The following is a 21,489-nucleotide window of genomic DNA, read 5'->3' as shown; positions in this document are numbered from 1 at the left end:
ACGAGCAGAGACACGGTTGGAGTCAGTTATTATTTACTGAACAGCGGTAACTCTTGGCTGAAGAACAGACAGTAAAACTGGCTCCTGATTGGCCACTTTCGATATCTTAAAATTCAGACTTGATTGCGGGGCTTTAGTCGTATGGTACAAACACTTGGATCACTAAATTGATTTATTGCTATAGGAATAAAAAAATGTACCATATAGACCACGTTCCTACCTTTTGCCAACAATAAGAACATCGTGGTAGGAATGCTAGTCAGTCCACTTCTCAACAATGTTATAATCCAATCCACAGTTCTGTATCTATTGATCCTTTTTAGTTTTAAATGTAGATCTGAACATGTCATTCCGGAGAGGCTCGCTATCGTGCTAGAATGTTAAGCAATTAAATAAATAATAATAAATAATAACTTTATTTTGTATTGCGCAAATTCTACATAAATACTCAAAAGCGCATCACAAACAAGTGATAGACTAAATCATTATAAATTAAAATATATACATAATTAGAAAAAGAAATCATAAAATTATACATACAAATGAGAAAAATATCAATAAAAATAATTCCTAAATAAAAATGTCTTCAGCTTAGATTTAAAAGATGAAATAGAATTGGAACATCTAACTTCAAGACGAAGATTGTTCCATAATTTAGGCGCGGCGCGCGAGAAAGCACGATCACCCAAAGTTTTCTTAGAATAAGATGGAGGAAATAAGATGGAAAAAATTAAAAAATTAAGGTCTGCGTACTTGGCCAATTTTCAATTAATTCGGACTTAACCATGGATTTTAATATTTACTTAGCAAATTTAATAATATTTGAAGAGATCTGTACGTTTTGAGTATCGAAGAAGACCCAAAGTGTTGCTTTGCGGATTTATGTTTAGATATATGTCTTTTGAAAACCCGCAGGAAAGCGATAAAGAACCAATCGCCTGGCATGTTTGAGTGTAGTTTATTAACACGTGAGAAGTACCAAGGTTTTGTCATTCGAATTTATGTTGAGATGTTTTTCTCTTGTCAACCCGCAGGACCACGTAAAGAACCAATCGCCTCGCATATTGTACAGTCTATAACACCGGTTCCACATATGAATAAAACATGAGTGTTATTCGTTTATACAGCTACTTTGACTCGGTTCTCGGCAACTATACGTGACATGGAGACAATGTGAGAGAACTGCGTTGATATCTAATGAAGTGCATGAAGCCAAAAGGTCTGATATCCTAATACCATTGACAATTACAAGTAAGTTCCAGGAGTTAAATTTTGCGACAAAAGCTAGAATTGTTTCCACCAAATTAGAAAGTGTGAAGTTCATTATTTTTGCAACGGTGGGTGAAGCTATTTAAAATTAAGTATCTTCTTTGATGGATGATTTCAAACATTCTCAGAGAATGGGATGAAATGTTTATGATATTTCATTGAAAAATAATAATATTATTTTTTAGTTTAAGAGCGCACAGAAATCTGAAAACAACTCCAAAATTCTACCCTTCGTAGCACGTTTATTGTTTTTGATTTCTTGCAAAAAATATCAAAAACAATGTTCCATTGCTAGGTGATTTCGCTCCGGGAGATGGTTATAATTAAGCTCGGACAAAGAACTAGCATTCACCTAGCGATAACCCATCGTTTTTTTTCGATTCTTGCTATGATCTATGACAAATTTCCGACTTCAGTTTTTCAATTGTTATGATATCTATCTACAGTTAAGTTAATATTTTCATCTTAAATAAATATGAATACAAATTCATTTGGAATCAAATATTCACGACATCACCGGCTTGGGGCTCTAAAATCTCCCCAAAAAGATTAGATTTTCCGACTTATTTTTACATCTCACCCTTCGTATTAGAATCATTATCTGATCATGTTAAATCCACGAAAGCAGCTGAGTGTTACAGTATAGATTAAGACCTATCTCAATATATACAATCAATATATTATATCATAAAGGATGATAAATGACCGACGCTCTTATATACACCAGTTATAATATAGCTCAATAATAACTTTCCTACTGCAACAAAGCCTTGGCTTCTCTCAAGTCATTTGAGCCTATTCGAACACAACCTTGTTAATGGCTCTGCGTCGTCTTCCTACGCTGCCACGCTTAACCCACAAAACACCTCCAATGAACGATTTTCTTTACTAAGCAGACGGAAGGCTCGTTTTTTTTCGTGCGCCTGGACGTTAGACAGCCTTGAGAACAAAGACAACTCATTGATGGTACTATATATTTTAAAATATTATCAAAGAGTCTTGTCGAGGTAACTCATTGTGTGAAACTTTGATTTGTTTTTACATCCATTTGTAATCAGTTGTTTTTTCTTTTTTGTCCACTTTTTTCTTCTCATTTATTCAATGAATGCTTAAAACGACATTCTTTAAAAGATCCTTTCTTTCTTTCTTTCTTACATGTTTCCAGTCTTTTCTTTATTATTTGACTAAAATTATTAAGGCTAAGTTAAAATCAGAATGTATACGTAAAGGGATAAACGAGTCAACAAAAACGTCCAGTTAGAAGATCTTTTAGCTGTCTAATTCCCAGCTGTAAAGAGTTAGTTGTGATATCTTTATTTTACCGGTAAAATCTTACGATTTTCTGAGCGATTGAGTAAATTTACGCAGACGGCAAGTACCTTAAAAAACCTTTGAGTCCAATCATATTGAAAAAATCGATATCAGATGCGTAACTATTTATGCCATCTAAAAGCTATCGTAAGCCCTAGAATCAGCAGCATCTCTGATTCTAATCTACTGGCCATTACCACCAAAACTACCGCAAAAAAGTAAATAATATAGCTCTATGTAAAAGACTATGGGAATTAATTTATTAATTTACCGCATTGCCCACTGGAATAGCAGCTAGTAGTCGTGATTTTCGGCGTTTCTGAAGTGCGCACACACAAAAAAATGACATGGATTTTGAGCAATAATTTACATGCATCCCCATTTGTACGGCTCATGGAATAATATGCATGAGGACTTAAGGAAGCGAAATTAGTGTAAAAGCAAATGGAAATCGAAAGAAGAAGACAAAGAAATATTGATAAAAGGTTGGAATGAGTACAGATGTTATCATGTTGCTATACTTAAGCGCTTTGTAGCTTTTACATTATGAGAGACCTGTACGAATGAGATGGATGGAGATTAGTAAAGAGATCCAGCTTAAATTCACTAAGTATTGCTCAAGCATGCAAGGAGTATACAGCTTCTATACAGTCTCTTTAGAATGATGAGATCACGATCAGGATACAGAGAACTGCAAAAAAAAAAAAAAAAAAATTGGCGTTTCTTCAGATTTTCAAAGAAGAGGCGCGTGGATCGCTGTAGAAATGGGAAGACGCTTATTATGTCATGCTGTGAAAAGTATGAATAATAATAATTATCATTATCATTATGATTGATCTATCTTCATCATCATCCATCAACACCATTCAACTATCATCATTACCCTCGTCATCAACACCATCGTCATCATTATCATTATCGTCATTATCCTCATTTTCATATCCGTCGTCCATCACCGTCTGTCATCATCTTCCATCAACACTATCCCACTATCATTACCCTCATTATCAATATCACCGTCATCAACACCATCGTCATCATCATTATCATCATCGTCATCATCATTTTCATATCCGTAGTCATCACCGTCTGTCATCATATTTCATGTCAACACCATCCCACTATCATTACCCTCATTATCAATATCACCGTCATCAACACCATCGTCATCATCGTCATCATCATCGTCATATCCGTCGTCATCACCGTCTGTCATCATCTTCCATCAACACCATCCACTATCATTACCCTCATTATCCAACGTCACCGTCATGGCCATCGTGCATACCCGATCATCATCATTCTCATCATTCAAATTCTCATCACTATCGTCGTCACTATCACTATTTTAGGCTTGAATTAATGGAGGACGTACAGGACTCAATATCAATATCAATATCAAATCGATGCGATGGGCATTTCCGTGCTTTTCCTTGAAGAACGTCATTCGCTTTTTTTCCTTTTACAATAAAAAACCCCGCTTATTAGAACCTAAAATTTAAGAACCTGTCAGGCTGAAATTTTCATTTTAAGCACCCTTGACATAAGAACCATTTTAGCCTGAAATTTCAAAACATTCCGTAATCTGTACTCTGTATGTTAGAAAAAGGGTCTGTACTTTGCAAAACAATAGAAAACAATAACTTGCTGTTGTGTATGATTTATGTGCTTTTAATGTTTGTACTCTACTATATTCCATGTAGCTACAATCTTGGATCGTCCCTGCGTCTTTTGGTTGTACTTTTTGAGCAATAAACCCCCCTTCCGATCAATCGTTTTCGAATCGTTTTCGCTGTCCACACGTATCCGGAAATTTCTTGATCCGCCCTGATACACGCTAGTGCCTAGTCCCTTTGACGGATAGTTTTTCTTATCGAGCATGCGCAAAATCGTGTTTACGTCAGTGTATTCGAAAATTTCCATTCGGGCTCCGTCCACACGTATCCCGAAATTTGTGTATCCCTATCCGGAAATTTTCGAAAACGGTCTCTAGGTCTCTCCAAGACCGAAGTGAATTGTGGGGATAGTATCATTGTCCGAAGTAGGGTTAATGATAATTTTTTATTCTATTTTTAGTGTATTCCATCTGAAATAAAATACTAACTACATGTAGAGAGTTAATTGCTGTATATTTACTTTTTATTTCAAATTAACGAGACCCATAATGCCCTTTGGTCTTGGAATGCACTATTCAGTCTGCAGTATTCAGTATTGAACCTTTTTGAAATAGCTGTATAATGGCTTTGTCTAACTTAGTGATGAGATTATTGTGCAATTGAATAGCATACGAAGGCGGTTAACCAAGGTAAATAAAAATTTATAAGGTTAATAAGTTGAATCACCGAGATATTTCCCAAGAGAAGTAAGAATGTTTGGTTTATTTCTTTGACAATGTTTTAGATTAGGAATAATTGGATCTAATTGGTTTTAATCTAATATAGCTACTTACCAACCTTTTAAAACATTAACACGTCTCTTGCACAAGAGCGTAATATCGTCTACATTTAATAAATTCCAGTTTACAAAGTTCTCATAAAAAATAGTGCACCGGCCCAAAAAAACTTGCGATTAATAAGTCTCTATGAATTTTTTTCAAGGAGGCTGACTTTTTACGGAACAGCGTCACTGTATCATTATTTCTGGCCTTGAAACTACGTAATATTGACACGTCAAAGACGATTAAAATAAAAAGATTTTCACCATCAATTATGGTGATGCAGAAATAAAGTATGCTCGACCAATCGGGAGAAAGCCTAAATAATGCAGAACTCTAAAGAAAGCCACGTTCAAAAATATGTTATTCCTCCAAACATAATAATTTTTTAAAATATTTTCAAATATACCTACGAAATATTGTGAGTCAACTTTTCAAAGTCAAAGTTTAGTCAAGTCAAAGGAATCATGCAATGTTGGTCATCATTATTCATTCGTTCGCGTCTTTTACGTGAATTGCCAAGTTTTCGTAAGTAGCTCTACATTATTGATAGGTCGCGTTCGTGGGCTCGGTAGAATTTCTCACTTTGTCAATGTTGAATGAGAATATCTTCAAACAACCTTATTGAGCGCATACAAAGCTGTGAGTACCACTTATCGCTTCCACCGTTTGAGAGGCGAATCTTTGTCCATTCTGGAACTTCAAGCATGTGTTTAAGTTGTATTTTACTAAGTGTAGACGGAGCGCGTATATCAATTGTTACTATACAGCTGACAGCGTCATAACTTACGGTCGCGAACGGAAATACATACACAGTCTTGCCTATGGTAAATACTACTATCCGTCCTTATAATCATATAGATTAGATCAAATTCTGATTCTACATATTTATTCGTATCAATTTTTTACTTGCACTTTTTTATATGCATAATATTTCTCTCTTTTTTTAAAATGCATCTTCCATTTAATTTAACATATTTTTTTCTTCTCTTGTCATATTTTTCTAGAGAAGATTTCAGTCATTACCTTATGAATAGGATGTATACTTTTATATAATAGCATATTTTATCTTATCTTTTGTGTGTACGTCTGTTTTTTTCTTTCACTACGTTTGGCTCATGTTCCCGAGTGAGTTAATTAGCATTTTGTTTATTCTGTCACCAATATTTTACGATTTATTCCATCCTTATCATATTTTAACCAATTTTCTGATAGCAGTCCTCGTCTTGATTTTTAAATAACATCTCAATGAACTATTTATCCATCGATAAAGTTTGTCAAAACACTTTTCATGAGGCAGTACTGAAATAATTGCAAACAACGACAAAGATAACGGAGAAAAACAACAAATTGTATGTCTCACTAATAAGGTCATGCACTCCTATAGTCTATAGTCTTAAAACGCTTTAAAGATAGACTGATTTTCGATAAATTTGAGGTCTAAGTTCTACACTTAGAGTACTTGAATCGTTATGATGATAAAGCATTTTTAGGGAACGCTTTCAAAGTGAAAAAGAAGAAGACGGTGTAAGCTGAATGTGTGTCGTGTCCAAGAAACATCATTGAGGACTGAATTTCGATACATTTGAGGTCCGAATCCTACATTTAAGAGTACTTGAGTTTTAAGACAAAATTGTTAAGATACGCTTTCAGATGCATAGAAGATGGTATCAGCTGAATGGGTGTCGAATTGTGATCGAGAAAAAAGCGAAGGAAAGGAAAGGAAAAAAACTCAGTCACTGATTATCGAATTCCGATTAGTGTCGACTTGGGAATGGGATTCCTATTTATCAATCAATAAGTTATGGATGTTGTGTCTTTGCGAACCAGTGAATAAGAGAAATGTGAATATTATCATAGTAATTGCCAAGAAAACGACGTAAAAAATTCAAAAATAGCGGCTGAAATATTAGGACGCCAGCAATCAACCAAAGCAAGATCATTTTGCTATCTATAATCAGTTTCTTGGCAGGATTTTCCTTAACTTTTTCTGACTTTTTCTGGGGGGGGGGGGGGGGGAATCAGGAATTTTAGTACTTGAATCTTAGACAAGGTGATCGCAGTTGATCTTGTTTCGTTTTCTAAGAAAAGTTCGACTTCTAAAAATCACACTTGAATTTCATTCAGTTTAAATCAAAACGTATATACATATGTCAATAAAATTAGTCACCAAAAACCTAGAAAGCTGTGATCGCTGAGAATCATGGGGAAATGTTTTATATCCAACAAGTAAAAAAAAAAAAAAAAAAAAAAAAAAAAACTCCCCTTCATTCAGTTTCAAGTACTTGTATTTTCATTCAAATTGTTATGAAATTCCGCCCGTTTCACGTTTTATATGTTTTCATATCATGCAGCCAGTCATCCTGGCAGCTATCCATTCTATTAGTTATCTTAAATACCGTTATGACGGGAAATATCCTAAGTTGAACAAAAGAGACGCCACTAAGTGTAATAAAAAGCTACAGATAATGCCGACACCACGACACGCTTATATTATTGTGTTGATCTCTATAGGCTTGATCTACGTTGCGCTCAATTGCAATTTCTATAAACTAATTTTTTATTGTTACTTCAAATGATTTTCGATATTCTTGGGATCATAGCACCTGTTTATTTTTGGCTGGTAGGATACTAGAGAAAAACGTTTGCGCATGCGTTCAGCACGTTTTCTAAGAATTTTGAAGAGTTTGAGTGAGAAAATGAATGCTTGTCTCAAAGTATACAAAAAAGTTCGAGAGTATACTTTTGTCAGACCAAGATACTGTCTTAACAAACACATTATGAAAGAATTAGCATTTTGTGAAGTCCAATTTATCAGGCATGTTTGAAAGTCAAATTTACTTATGTTTTGACTGATTTGCATACGGATTCAGAGCATGCGCAAACGGTTTTCACTCGTGTCGGTTGGTACCGCACCTTACGTCATAAACCCAATGAATGATGGGATACCTTAAGGCTAGGATAGTGATGAAGGGGAGAGCCTACGTAGCAAGCAGTTGATGTGATGTATTTACAAAAATACAATGGATCACACCTAATACCATAGATAGAACGACAATAGAATACAATAGATTTACTGAATACATTACATCAACTGTGTGCTATGTAGGTTCTCCCGATAGTGAAGTGATAAGAAGACTCCCAGAATGAATTGCAAGATATACTGAGTTAATTTAATGTACGTATCATGTTATACAGCTAAGCTGATCGATTTTTTATTTTTATACTCGACAGACAGATGAATTCCATGGGAGGCTGAAGAAGTAGTCCACGAGTCATGCAAGCAGCATCATTTGCAGCTGCTTCATCGAACAAGTCATCACTCGATCGTGGAGATGTTTACGGGCGTGGGGATGACTTTGATGCCGCTCGTGGTTACGAAGCGCCACCCACCAGTAGGTTAGGAAGCGCACGCATCAAAATCAATGTACGAGGAATGGTTTTTGAAACATATGAAGAGACGCTGGCTCAATATCCACAGACTTTGCTCGGGAATCCCAAAAAACGATTACACTACCTGAATCCTTTGAGTGGAGAGTATTGCTTCGATAGGAATAAATTCCTATTTGATTCTATATTGTTCTTCTATCAATCACATGGGATTCTAGCGTTCCCTGAAGACATTCCCAAAGAGTGTTTTATCGAGGAGATAAGATTTTTCCAGTTACAAGAAGTTGATGAAAGAATCAAGAAAGAAATTGATCCTCCGGAAAAGGAAGCCGCGAAGCCTGTAGTTTTGTCTGACAGTGCGATCAAGAGAAAGATATGGGATTTATTTGAGCATCCAGATTCATCTGTAATGGCTGATCTACTAGCAAAGTTATCTGTGATTATCATAATCATTTCCACTGTGACGTTTTGTTTAGAAACAATGGAATCACTTCGATATGATGTCGTTAATGTATGCGTCAATGAAAGTGTCTCATTACGGAATAATAGTTCTACTGCGCATGCGTCCTCTATAGAAACAAATTATCCAAAAGGGTGCTTCGTCGATAAACAATATGAATTATGGCACACAATCGAGGCTGTCTACGTAGCGTGGTTTACATTTGAGTATCTCGTGAGATTGTTTAGTTCTCCACAGAGATGCAAATTCGTTAAGTCCGCTATGGGAATGGTAGACTTGCTAGCCATCGTGCCTTATTACATAACTTTAATAACGAGAGGAAACGTTAGCGCTATTCCAGTCCTCGGGATTATCCGCCTTCTTAGAATTATACGGCTTTTAAAACTTTCGCGATACAGTAGAGGATTGAAAAATTTAGCCAAGACTTTGATTTTGAGTGGGAGCGATCTTCCCTCGATGTTTGCTGTGATGATCATTAACGTTGTTCTTTTCTCTAGTGTGATTTTTCACGTCGAAAATGAAATTCCAGAGTCTGACTTTAAGAGCATCCCTGATGCATTCTGGTTTTCTGTCATCACCATGACAACGGTTGGCTATGGCGATCAGGTTCCGAAAGGGCTGCTGGGGAAATTAGTCGCAACGCTTTGTGCAGTATCGGGGATTGTCATTCTGTTCTGCTTTCCAACACCAGTTTTGTTGTCACACTTCGAGGAGGTCATGTATGGAGACAAAGACAAAGAGAAAGATGACGACAAGAAAATTAAAAAACAGGAGAAACCTGTTTGTGAGAACAAGATTTATGCAATCAAAGAGGAGGACGAGAAGGGTTTATTTGAAGAAAGGGATAATAATTTGAATTCTTTTGCTGTGCCTTAGCAATACTACATACTGACCTCGGTATACTGGTCCGGTTGTATTCTATAATATTGATGCTTATAGACGTGAACAATGCAAGTTGGTCCCGCATCTGCAGCTAACAGACTTTTTCTATTCAATTCTCCGTCATAAAAAAGGGACATAAAATGCGCATTCGTGCATTTTGGCTATAAGCCCTGGCATAGTAGGCTCCACCGCAGCCGTCATAAATTGAAAGGGCCCTTGAGTCAATCTGTGACCGAAACTAACCTACTGGCCTGGGAACTGCGAAATCTCATCAGTCTTGCGTGAGCAATTAACTGAGATAGGTTTGCGTGTAGTTTTAGCTAATGGAAGGCTTAACTATAACAAATGTCAGGTTAATAATTTGATAAAGAAACTCGTAAGACGTCGTCCGCTTTCTTTATGCTTGGCATCAGGTAACTAGTGATTGCGCACACTGAACAAAGTTGTTAGAACAAAGATATGTTTTTGCTTTGCGTTTACGAATAATTTCTTTAATAAAACCAGCTAGGGTACCACAGGGTACCGGGTCCAGTTTAAAGGCTTGACTATGCATAGGATCCATCAATTGTAATAACTGTTTAACTGAATAACTGTTTACCTATTCTGTTAATGGTTAACACTGAGCAAACGATCGGAACACTTTAATAAATTACTTGTAATGTTTCGTATGTTACTTCTGCTGTACTTTGAAAAAAAATTGCCGTCATAGTAGAGCCCTGCGTGCAGTCCGACTTAAACCCTGGTCGAGACGGAGTTGGGATCTGTCGCAGACCGTCTTAATTATAAAGTCGGGCTGCATGAAGGCTATGCAGGTGACTGGAAAAACAGATTAATTAAACAGTGATTTGCCTGTTCTAAATCATGAACCCTTCTTAATCAGCTTTGTTAGATCTTCTTACTCAAGAAAGGTGCTGGCACATCCACAAAGAGAGGGGGCTTACCGAACCAGAATCCCTTTTTGTTTGTTATTTTTCGTTTTTAGGAGTCGAGAAGATCAAAAAAAATGTTATCTGACGGGTTCCGATTTAGAATAGACTCGGCGAGAGAGCCGTGCGTGGATAGCCGATACGTGATTCCGGTAACAATGGAAGTGAAATCCTGGATTTTGTTCACAAATATCTCTATAATAATACGTTTAATCTCAGAAATGAATGCACTATGTGTTGATATGTACTAAATATTATAAAGTATATATTATGCAAGTTTTTAAAGTTGTTAAAATAGCAAAGATTCTATCCCAGGCCCCAGGGTCTTGACTGGGCACCGCGCGGCAGAGTAGGACTGTATTAGTCTAGCCGTTACTGTGTTTTTCAAAATGGCGAACTAGTCGTCGATGTGAAGAAGATGGATAAAAATTAATATGAGCACCAGACATACAAACAAAAATAGCAAAAATCAATCTGAAAAAGGTAAGAAACATTTCAGCTTTCATATTGGCGCTCTGACTTATACTTTTAGAGGTTTCTAGCAGGGCTGACGAAAAGAGAAAGCAAGACATTTGCTGGCCACGACTCTATCGAACCCTCCTTCGATATTTTGCAAAATTATTCATAGTTTAAATTTTATTTTATTAATTTGAGTGCTTTTTATTTATTTTTTTGCATTATAAGATTATTTTTAAAATTTATTAATTTAAAATACCGTTTAGTATACTGTATTTTCTGTGAGATATATATAATGGTTCTCCTAAGATATATTTAATTTATACGCACGCTGCGAATGCTTTAGTAACAAGCTGAAGCGTGAGCTCGTCCGCAGTCGATTTTATTTCTTTATGAAGCGTTAGGTTTGGGCTTGGCGATGTACTGCAGAAAGAATAATTCTCAGGAACTGCTATGAAAGTATTAGCTTAATAGCGTAATAGTCTTAAGAGCGCGTATTAATACTCAAGAGTCATTCCTTGGAAACGATGATCACATCCCCCACCATGAATAAGTGTGGCTATATTTAAGGTGGCTAGGGTGCTGCTCACTGCATGAGGTCTGTAGTTTGATGCCCAGTGACTTAGCACACTTTCAACTTCTCTCTCTTTCTTAAATATGTCAAATGAAAAAAAAAACGGATTCCCAATTGGAAATTGTTGGGAATTTCCCTGAATTCCCAATCCGAACACCAACGTTGGGATTTATTGTTGGGAATTTCCTTCTAATACCCAATAGAAAAACAAAATTCCCAACAAACTAACATTGGGAATCAGTGTTAAAATATTAAATATCCTGCGAACTCGGACATCTTAGGGGCCACTTGTTGCAAAATTAGTTAGTCTATATTTTTGACTGTCAGCAGCGAAAAGCCAATTTTCAGTGTGCGGCTTGCTCAAAATCACTGAGTTCCTAAAATATTGAGATTCGCAGTAATAAATGGAGCACCAGAAACTCTCAATTGCAAAACAAGTGTCTGATTTAAAACATAGAACATTTAAGCTGAAACCAAAATGACACATGGGAAGTACATGTTTACTTAAATGAATATAAAATATGTCTCCCTACTGTGATGTGAACCTTTGGGTGCTGTAGAACACTAGAGAAACAGCTGTTGTTTTATTTCTTACAGTTGACCTTAATGTCTGTGCTCTATGCCTGGGCTCAGAGGATGATGTAGAAAAATATGGGAAGTTTTTTCGTTGTAGCATACAAGAGCTTGCTGTTCATGAATATTGTTTGGTAAAGCATCATACAATTATAATAATTTGTATTTGTATTATTATCATCATCATTATTATTATTGTTGTTGTTGTTATAATTGTGCATGAATGAATGGGTGTTGATGCACATTTTCATGCCAATTGTAGTCAATCAAGAATTTCAAACTATTATAATGTATACATTGTACATTGTATATAATTTGCATGTAACACTGTATAGAACTGTACACATATATAATGTACACTGTAAATGATTTATGTACACACATGTAGTCATTATAATGAATATACACTGTATATAATACATGTACTTTGTATTTAACAATTTTTTGCCTCAGGCTCAGTAAATATCGGGTAATTTTTACCAAGATGCAAGTCTTTGAGCAGGGAGGTCAATATTACCTGATATTCACTGAGCCTGAGGAGAATAATTGTTTTAGTATTTTTAACACAAGTGAATTTAATAAATAACGGAGAGAGTCTCTTCAAATTTGATTTATCTCTACAAGTGGTACAAATCAACAAATGAGCGTGCACATGCACGTTATATTCACCTCTAGGTACTGTTTAATAAACGAGCAGGAGTGTTTTATCGGGTATAAAACACGAGGCGTAGCCGAGTGGTTTTAGACCCGATAAAACACGATCTGTGAGTTTATTAAACGGCTTAAAAACTCCAGATGTATGTTCTCATACTGTACCGAATTCTTTACGAAATGAACCAAGTTTGATAGAGAAAATCCAAGTTAAAGTTTATGCAAATGAAGACGAATCTATATCAGATGTGGAACCTCCTTCATGGTCATGATTTCTATTGTGTTTCCTTTATGAATTATTAATGAATTTTTTAAGTGAATATAGCAATAGCAGCATAAGACCTAAATTGTGATCAATGAGCGCACCTGATTATTTTATTTTATATTCACTTGTGTCAAAATACTAAAACTATATAATGCATGTTTACTATGTATTTGATGCTTGTAGAGCAAGGGTATTTAACCCGTGAAATGAAAATCATTAGTCAATGTGTAATAGCCAAATAGACACACACAAATAAAAACAATGGAATTAAGGTCTACTAATTAAGTGTATTAGTCTAATATCTATTTCACAGGTTTAATGACTTCACTCTGCACTGTATTCTCAAACTCTTATTTGACTTTATTATTTTATTAAATTACATGTTGATTTTGTTGATAAAAGATGGTGTTATTATGTTATCAGTTCTTTGCCTCTGGTCTTGCACAAAATGGTGAAGATCATGAAGGATTTGATGGGTTTTTACATCAAGACATAAAGGATGAAATAAAAAGAGCCAGTAAACTGGTAAGAATTATATTTTTATTTAATCAATTAATGCCAAAAGCAGTTACAACCACTATTTAACAATTATTTGCTGAAGGCGAAGTGAATATTGGGGAATATTTACCGAGATGCAGGTCTTCGAGCGGAGTGGTAAATATTCTCCGATATTCACTGAGGCTGAGGCAAATAATCGTTTTAGTATAAATACACAGGTGATACTTTCAAAAAAAGAAAAAAAGAAGATAAAAGACTTTTTTTTCCGGGTAACAGCAACAAAGCGGCTTGCCGCCATTTTGGATTATCGCTGGAGGTGATTATCATGTGATAGTGTGAGTTTCTCGACCAATCAGCGCATGAGATTTTCAATAATCACCCACCTGTGTATTTTTATTAAAGAACATCACTCAAATCCAACCCATGTAAAATATACTAACATGACCTCTAAGAATTTAAAACAATTAAATAGATAAAACTATATTAAACCAATTTTCTGGTAGGTCAATCATTACCCAATAGAGTCCACGCACTAAACCCATGCACAATCATCAGTACTAATTAGTACTATTTCATACAGAATCCTTTGTTTTCTATTGTTTGATTAGCACTATTTATTACTCAAAATTAGTATTAGTTTCAGGGTTTAGTGCGAGCACTATTTAACTGCAGCACATGAAATTTATTCTACACAAAATTGAGCAACTGATTGAGATTCTAAATTCTAAAAAAAAAGATTATATCATATTATTAAGATTTATAATCCAGGTGATATTTTTTGCAGCGTTGTACAGTATGCCATAAAAAGGGAGCAGCTATTGGTTGCTGTGTTTTAAGATGTTGTAGTGCTTTTCATTTTGTGTGTGGTCTTCAAAAACATGCCTTGTTCCAGTTTTTTGATTCATTCCGGTAAGAATATGCCTGTATCACAAGGATAGATAGTGTACAAGGATCTAGATAGATAGAAACATGTAGGTAATATATACAGTATGAGTGGCCGTGTTGTATCAGATATACAAACTCAAAGTGTAGCCGAGAGTTTGTATATTATGGGATGCAACAGGGACACGAATACTGTAGATTGCTTGTCAAGTGTCTAGGTTAGTTTCTTTGTGTTCCACTAAAGATTTTCAAAATTAACATGAATCTGGCCAAGAAAATCCAACTTAAAGTTTATGCAAATGAACACAATTTTGTATCAGATTTACAACACTCTTCACAGTCGTGATTTCTGTTGTGTTTTCCTCATGAATTATCAATGAGTTTGACGACAAAATATATAATTTTAAAAATATATAAATTATATGTAGCTATTTTAATCATGATTGCTTTTTTTAATCAGTGCATTTTGTAAAAGACATCGACCTACACAAAAGATCCTTCCATCTTACTCTGAACCACTACAGACCCCAACATGTCCTATTTGTCTTTCTGATGTTGATAATTCTGACAGTTTCACCACTCTAAAGTCACCATGTTGCAAAAATGCTTGGTTCCACAGATCCTGTATACAGGTAAGATATGGTAATTTCAATGCTCTTTGGGGGTGGGGGTAGGGGGAGGAGATTTTTTGTGGGGGGGGGGGGGGGGGGTTGTGGGTGGCTCTTAGATATACCTGTGAAAGAAACCTTTCCCATCCAAAGATAATTATAAACTTCTAGCTATACCTAGCTTATTATATTTTTTTCTTCAGAAACAAGCTCTTGCTAATGGCATGTACTTTTTTCGTTGTGCTTTTTGCAACAACTTTGACGAGTTTCAAGAGGAAATGAAACAAATGGGCATATACATTCCAGACAGGTAATCTTACTCTCCATCCATTTGGCTGTACATCCCTTCCTCTCTCCCTACCTGTCTCATTTTCATCCTTTTGACCATCTTTTTGTCCCAATGGCAGTCCATCCAATAACCCACCAACCCACCCAGCCATGCATCTATGAATTCACTCACCTAGATATGACTCAGCTATTTATCCATTCATTTATTCACCAATTCATTCATTGCCTTTTCCATCCATACAGTGTCTAACTATGAATCCAACCATCATTCTCTTTCTATCTGCTTGTTTACTCATTATCTGTCCCTCTATTGACATCTATCCACCTGTAGCTTATGCACATATGGACGCTAAATGCTGTTTTGCATCATATTAGGGATGCTATCTGGGAGCAGGGGGATGCATATGTAGAACTACTTCATCAACACAACCGTTGTGATGCTGCAAATTGTATTTGCCCAAGAGGAAGAGAATTTTCTGGTAGATACAAGTAAGTACTGCAGTTTTTATTCTGCAATATAGGGTACATATAAACACCCGTAAGAAGAAACTAAAAAATGGCAGTTTTTCAAACTCTGAGGGGTATACATATAATATTACAATGTACTCTCAACTTTATGATGAAAAACAAAAAGGAGGGAGAGTTGATTGATTCCAAGAATTTTGTTGCTTTGAAGTTTATCAGAAAATGTTGGCAAAGTCAGAAATGTTTTTCCATCTTTTGGTGACTTAGGGGACCCAATGCTGAATATTTTTGTGGCCCTGATATTTTGTTCCTCAAATAGTTTGTTTCTCTGTTTTTCTCAAATCCAGAAATCAGCGATGGAGGATTTTTAAATGCTTTGCCTGCGGGCAGAGTGGAACACATCGGTGGTGTCAACAACCTGAAATTTCACGGAGATTTTTCTGCCAGAATTGTGTGGTATGTTTCCCCCAGCATGAACAAACAAAGAATGATACTCTTACATCTACAGCCAGTGAAAACGGATATTTAGATGATTCCCAATCTACTTCAATTTCATCACAAAACAGTGAAACAACAGCCCAAGAACTGAACACCTCAACAGATATGGAAAATGCTCCTTTAAGTCAGTTGATGGAGCACTTTAAGACTAAGATCAATACAAGTTATTGCAAAGATGATTGCAATAGTAGTACTGGAAGTGAAACAATGTCGTTGTCTATTGAACATGTTTTTTCATGTGCAGACAAGCAGGATGCCATTTCTCATTTGGATGATTACACAGCTGTAGTGAGCTCTGATGAATCTAACTATGTGGATATTGAAAACTTAAGTACAGATTCTAGTGGTACCTTAAGCATTCATTCTGGTCTAAATGCTGAGGATCCTAAAGTTAAGACCAAGGAAAGGAAAAGAAAAGCACTTGTAAATCAGTACAAAGATGTGAGGCAGAGAAATACATCTATAAAGCCTAGAACTAAAGCACAGAGAAGAGCTAAAATAGAAGAGGGTAAAAAGAGAGCACAACAAAGAGAAAAGGCCCAAATGGAGAGGACAAGAAAGAGTCTTTCTGAAATATCAACCAAGTCTAAAACAAAGAAGGATTCAAAGAAGGATTTAACAAAGAATGATTCAGATGCTACAAAAAATGATTCAGATGACTCATTTTGTCTTTTTCTCAGCCCAGAATCAGATGACCAAAAGAATGATTTGAAAACAAAATCTCCAAACAAGACTGAAAAGATACCTTTACTCAGCTTGGAAGAAGATTGCAGTGACAAATATACCCTTGATGGATTGTCTTCAAAAACACACTCTAAGAAATTGGCTAGCATAACATCTTGGGAAGAAAAGTATGCTCCTGATGGGAAAAAACCCAACGGTAAAACTGGATCATCTTTGGAGAGTAAGTTACAAATTGAGACTGCTTCGATTTCAGCCACGTCTTCTCCATCTAAGAGTAGTGATGGGGCTGAAATGAGCATGGGAAAGAAGAATAATTTTTTTCAAAGAGACATCCGTAGCATGTTAATATCTCCAAACAGTGACTCAAAAAGTCTTACAAAGTCCCCAATAAAACTTGTTGGAGATCAAGGTTGTCAAACTGAACCGCTGAAGCTTCGTAAAGGGAATAAACGAAGGAAGCTTGGTGCTAAATTATCTAGTGAATACAAATCTATAACAACGTTTATGTCAGTAAATGAATCTTCTCCTAAAAGGAAATTGCCCAAAGGAAAAATGCAGTGCACTACCTTAAACTCCCATCCTGTTGATGATGAAATGGAAACTGCTTCATCTACAGTGTCAAGCTCAATCATAGAAACAATGACAGCTGCAAAAGGAATGGTGATGCGTGCTCTGAAAAGACTTAGTGGCTCTTCTGAGGACATTGAGGAAACTGATGCTTCTATTCCGAGGAAATCCCCCTTTAGAGATATTGGCAGTAGCGATACTGAAAGCTGGAAAAGTGGACCCTCTAAGGTCAAGGATCAAGTTGATGATGCTTTAACACCTTCTGGAGCAATGAGAGAATCTGTAGAAGACACAGACTCTGACAGCTCTGATAGCATCAAGGTGGTGAAAGTAAAGAAAGGAAGAGGTCCTAGGCATAGAGTTATTCCACTTAATGTAAAAAAATGTATTGTTCCTAGTTATATCCATGAAAAATTTTGTGCATGTTACAATATTCATGAACGAAAAGGATTGGTTCGAAGTAGACCAATTAAACCCTTAGTTCCTAATGAAGTGATAGTGATAGAGGATGAAAATGATGACCAAGATAGTGGTAAAGGAAGCAGCAGAGATACTAGTGATGCAGGGACAAAATCTGGTGACGGAAGTGGCTCAGAAAATAAAGAAACCCCTAGCAAAGAAGATAATGATCAAGACAATTACTATTATAGTAGCTGTGAGGATGACATTTCGTTTGATGATGATGACAGCATAAGTGATCGAAAAGCAAAATTGAAGTTAGACTCCTCAACAAATGACATTGAAAACAATCAAGCTGTAGCAAAAAATGTTGATAGACGTAGCTCCTACCAATCTGTCTCCAAGGAACCAAACACTAGAACCAAAGGAGATGGCAGAAAATCTTCTAAAAGGTCCAAAACTAATGTCAAAGAACAAGCAGCCTATGGAAGTAGTTTTTGTCAATCAGGTAATTCTGATGAACTAGTAGATGTTTCACCAACAGTTTTAACCAGAGAATCGTTGGAAAACTCCTATAATGCTGAGAAACTTTTTAGGAATCATAATGACAGTGATGGTACATTTGAACCACTTGATGATGACCTTATAGATGAATGCACAGAAAATGACTTCAAAGGGGATTTAAGAAAGAAAGGAAAATTACACAGCTCTAAGAAAGCTGCCACTCAGGGACAGAACCTATCGCCATTGTCACAGAAATCAAAGTCAAATTTTACAAGCAAGAAAACCAAGCCTCTGGAATTAGGTAAGAAAAACTTTTTAAGCTTACAAAAGTACATGGAATGTAGTGATGAAGACTTTCAGTCAAAGAAAAAATTGACCTCAAGTTCAAAGGGCATAAAATCTACAAAGTCAACTGATAAGGATCTAACGAAGACGAGAAAGAAAAAGAACACAACTACAAGAGAAAAACTATGCAACTCTAGTTGTACATCTACAGTATCAACAGTTACAGGCAATGCCTCATGACAACAAGCGTATATAACTGTACTAGATAATAATTATTTTAAAGCAGATTTCATGTGGCTAGTGAAAAGTTACAGTAGTTGGGGTGCTGTGTTGGAATAGTAACAATATTTGTATAAATGTTTTTTTTGTAATATTGGATTGCAAGCAGCAATCCAGAGTATTCTAGTTTGATGAGCGACAGTCTCTAATAATTATTATGAGAGTGCATTGAGTGTGATTGAACGGGTGAGTTGTGTAGTCTTCAGAAAGTTAATCACTGTTGTTGGTAAAGATGATTGTTCATTTTTATCTTCAAAAGATTAGTTCCATTCAGGTCGTCAAAACATCACTTAGCACCAACAATAGTTTACGACAGTGCACAAGTCTTTCTGAAGAGTACTTTCAGCCTGGAGATGATCACACTCTCCATGTTCAAATTTTATACTAATATGTAGTACTTTTCACAGTCACACGGAATCAGCTATATTTATAGTAAGAGCTAATTTCACAATTGCTAAGTGCATACATGGGTGTGAATAATGTCATTCACGACTAACTATACATCAGTTCACTGGTCAAACACAGAGCTCTTAATTGAGGCCTGGCATAATCAATTGAATGATTCAGAAATCAAATTTAATTGTACACCATCATGATTAGATTCGATTGCATTGGGTAGTTGAACAAAATCGTATGCTAAAAAAGATTGTGAATTCGATGCTTTTGATTACAATTATTGTACATGTATGTTATTTAATGTACAATCGAACGTAATTGAATGTGTTCAATTGGCTCCAATTTTTTTTGTGGATTCAATTTCATTTGATTGCCGAATGCAATTGAATGCAATCATTCAATTGGATTCAATGGAATTGATCCTTTGATTTCGTTCTATTGATTACGCCAAGTTGAGGAACATCAAGCAGTTTCAACCTTCCAAGACTTTTAAGCTTTCCGTGTGAATCCTTTACTTTTATCATTCTTGACCATGACCAAATTTGTGGCAAAAATTGCAACTCAAATTGCCTGCGTGAACAGGCCTTTACCTTTCATTATTTGCTTGCAGTAAAGGATTGGTTGATATTTTCATACATTCAATGTGGAATGATCATCTTCTACATTGATTATTCATGTGAATTTGGGAAAGGTCTGTTAGAACCAGAATGTCAAAGGTATGAATGGACACAACTAAAATGTATATAGAAATTTATAGCAATTATATCATTTACCTTTTTGTTCATTTTACTTGGACCATTAACTAACAGAGTAGAATTAATATTTATTAGGTATTTCTGTGTTTGTACAATAACTATTGATATAAAAAGTCATTGTTTAGATCATAATTTGAAGTTCAAAGAAAGACCTCGAAGTACCTGGAACATACTAGTCTTATGACCTAACATTGTTGTCAAGGTCAGGTCTGTTAGTCTCCTACACAGCCGCTGAGTGAGTGTTGCGTGACGACACTAATAGAGGCTGTGTAGGAGACTGCAGGTCTGTATGTTATAGGTAGAAAAAATTTGCATGCTAAGTATCTATTTGGTTAATCCAGACTCAGTAAAGACAAGTGTTTTGGGGTTTCCTTACTCGGCTCTAATCTCTGTGTGCATCCACAGCCATCCTGAAACACTTGTGTTTACTGAGTCTGGAGGGGAAAATGGGACTGCTCAAAGTCTACCTGGATTTACCAATTAGATGCTTAGTACGTAAAATACAGACCTGACCTGGATAAAATGTTATGACGTTAGAAGTACATTGTTTATTCACTGAAACTAATCCTAAAGATCTAGCCATTCCAAGCACAACCAAGAAAGTGCAGTACTTGAAGAGGATCAGAATGAAAGTGAAAGAATGAAAGACCATAAAACTCTACCATGTTTCTTATCAGTGAGTAACAATTTTGTGCTGTTTTTAATTGGTCATTCTACAAGCAGCCTCCACAAAATGATCATTCATCACCTACAGCTGTACTGTATTCTGAGCTCTTAATGCTGTTTGTCAACATCATGCATCTGTACAGTGTCATTTAATCAAGTTCGATATGCATTATTTTTGCCCTAAATTTTTATCCGATAGATGTTATCCAATAAGCATGTACTTTTAGAAAATATTTGAAACTGATTATTAAAGAGATTTGGAAGAGATATGGAAGAGATGTACTGGATATGCCAATTGATAATCAAAATAAAATAACTTTTATGAATATTGCATTGTGATTGGTCACAAGAGTGTGCTATATAAGAGCGCATAGCATGAATGCACACTTTCTTTTCAGTTGCACCATTCCTATCCTAAATGATAGTTGTTGATAGTCGTAAAAAATTGCTTGCTGTACTATGCAGAGTTGTAAAGCACTTAGGGATTGGCAGAACACTGGAAGAATGTTGAGAAGCACTTTGCT

The 21,489-nt window shown here is 35.7% G+C and overlaps 2 protein-coding genes across 2 annotated transcripts; both read left to right on the top strand.

Annotated features, from left to right (window-relative positions):
- Positions 1-8,291: 8,291 nt before the first annotated feature.
- LOC116295132 (potassium voltage-gated channel subfamily A member 2) lies at positions 8,292-10,410 on the top strand. Its single transcript, XM_031702875.2, has one exon. It carries the CDS (start codon positions 8,292-8,294, stop codon positions 9,738-9,740), a length of 1,449 nt encoding a protein of 482 aa, XP_031558735.1. The 3' UTR covers positions 9,741-10,410.
- A 311-nt stretch (positions 10,411-10,721) lies between these two features.
- On the top strand, positions 10,722-21,291 carry LOC116295130 (uncharacterized). Its single transcript, XM_031702868.2, has 8 exons — positions 10,722-11,155; positions 12,300-12,409; positions 13,615-13,716; positions 14,474-14,598; positions 15,032-15,203; positions 15,383-15,489; positions 15,843-15,956; positions 16,280-21,291. The coding sequence occupies exons 1-8, from the start codon at positions 11,107-11,109 to the stop codon at positions 19,107-19,109; spliced, it is 3,609 nt and encodes a 1,202-aa protein (XP_031558728.2). The 5' UTR covers positions 10,722-11,106; the 3' UTR covers positions 19,110-21,291.
- The last annotated feature ends 198 nt before the right edge of the window (positions 21,292-21,489 follow it).

This window comes from Actinia tenebrosa, unplaced genomic scaffold, assembly GCF_029948245.1.
Source record: "Actinia tenebrosa isolate PJP-AT-01 unplaced genomic scaffold, QUT_ActTen_1.0 PGA_scaffold0__85_contigs__length_37466705, whole genome shotgun sequence".
Taxonomy (NCBI): domain Eukaryota; kingdom Metazoa; phylum Cnidaria; class Anthozoa; order Actiniaria; family Actiniidae; genus Actinia; species Actinia tenebrosa.
The sequence above is the reverse complement of the archived record's forward strand: the minus strand, read 5'-3'. Positions and strand labels throughout refer to the sequence as shown.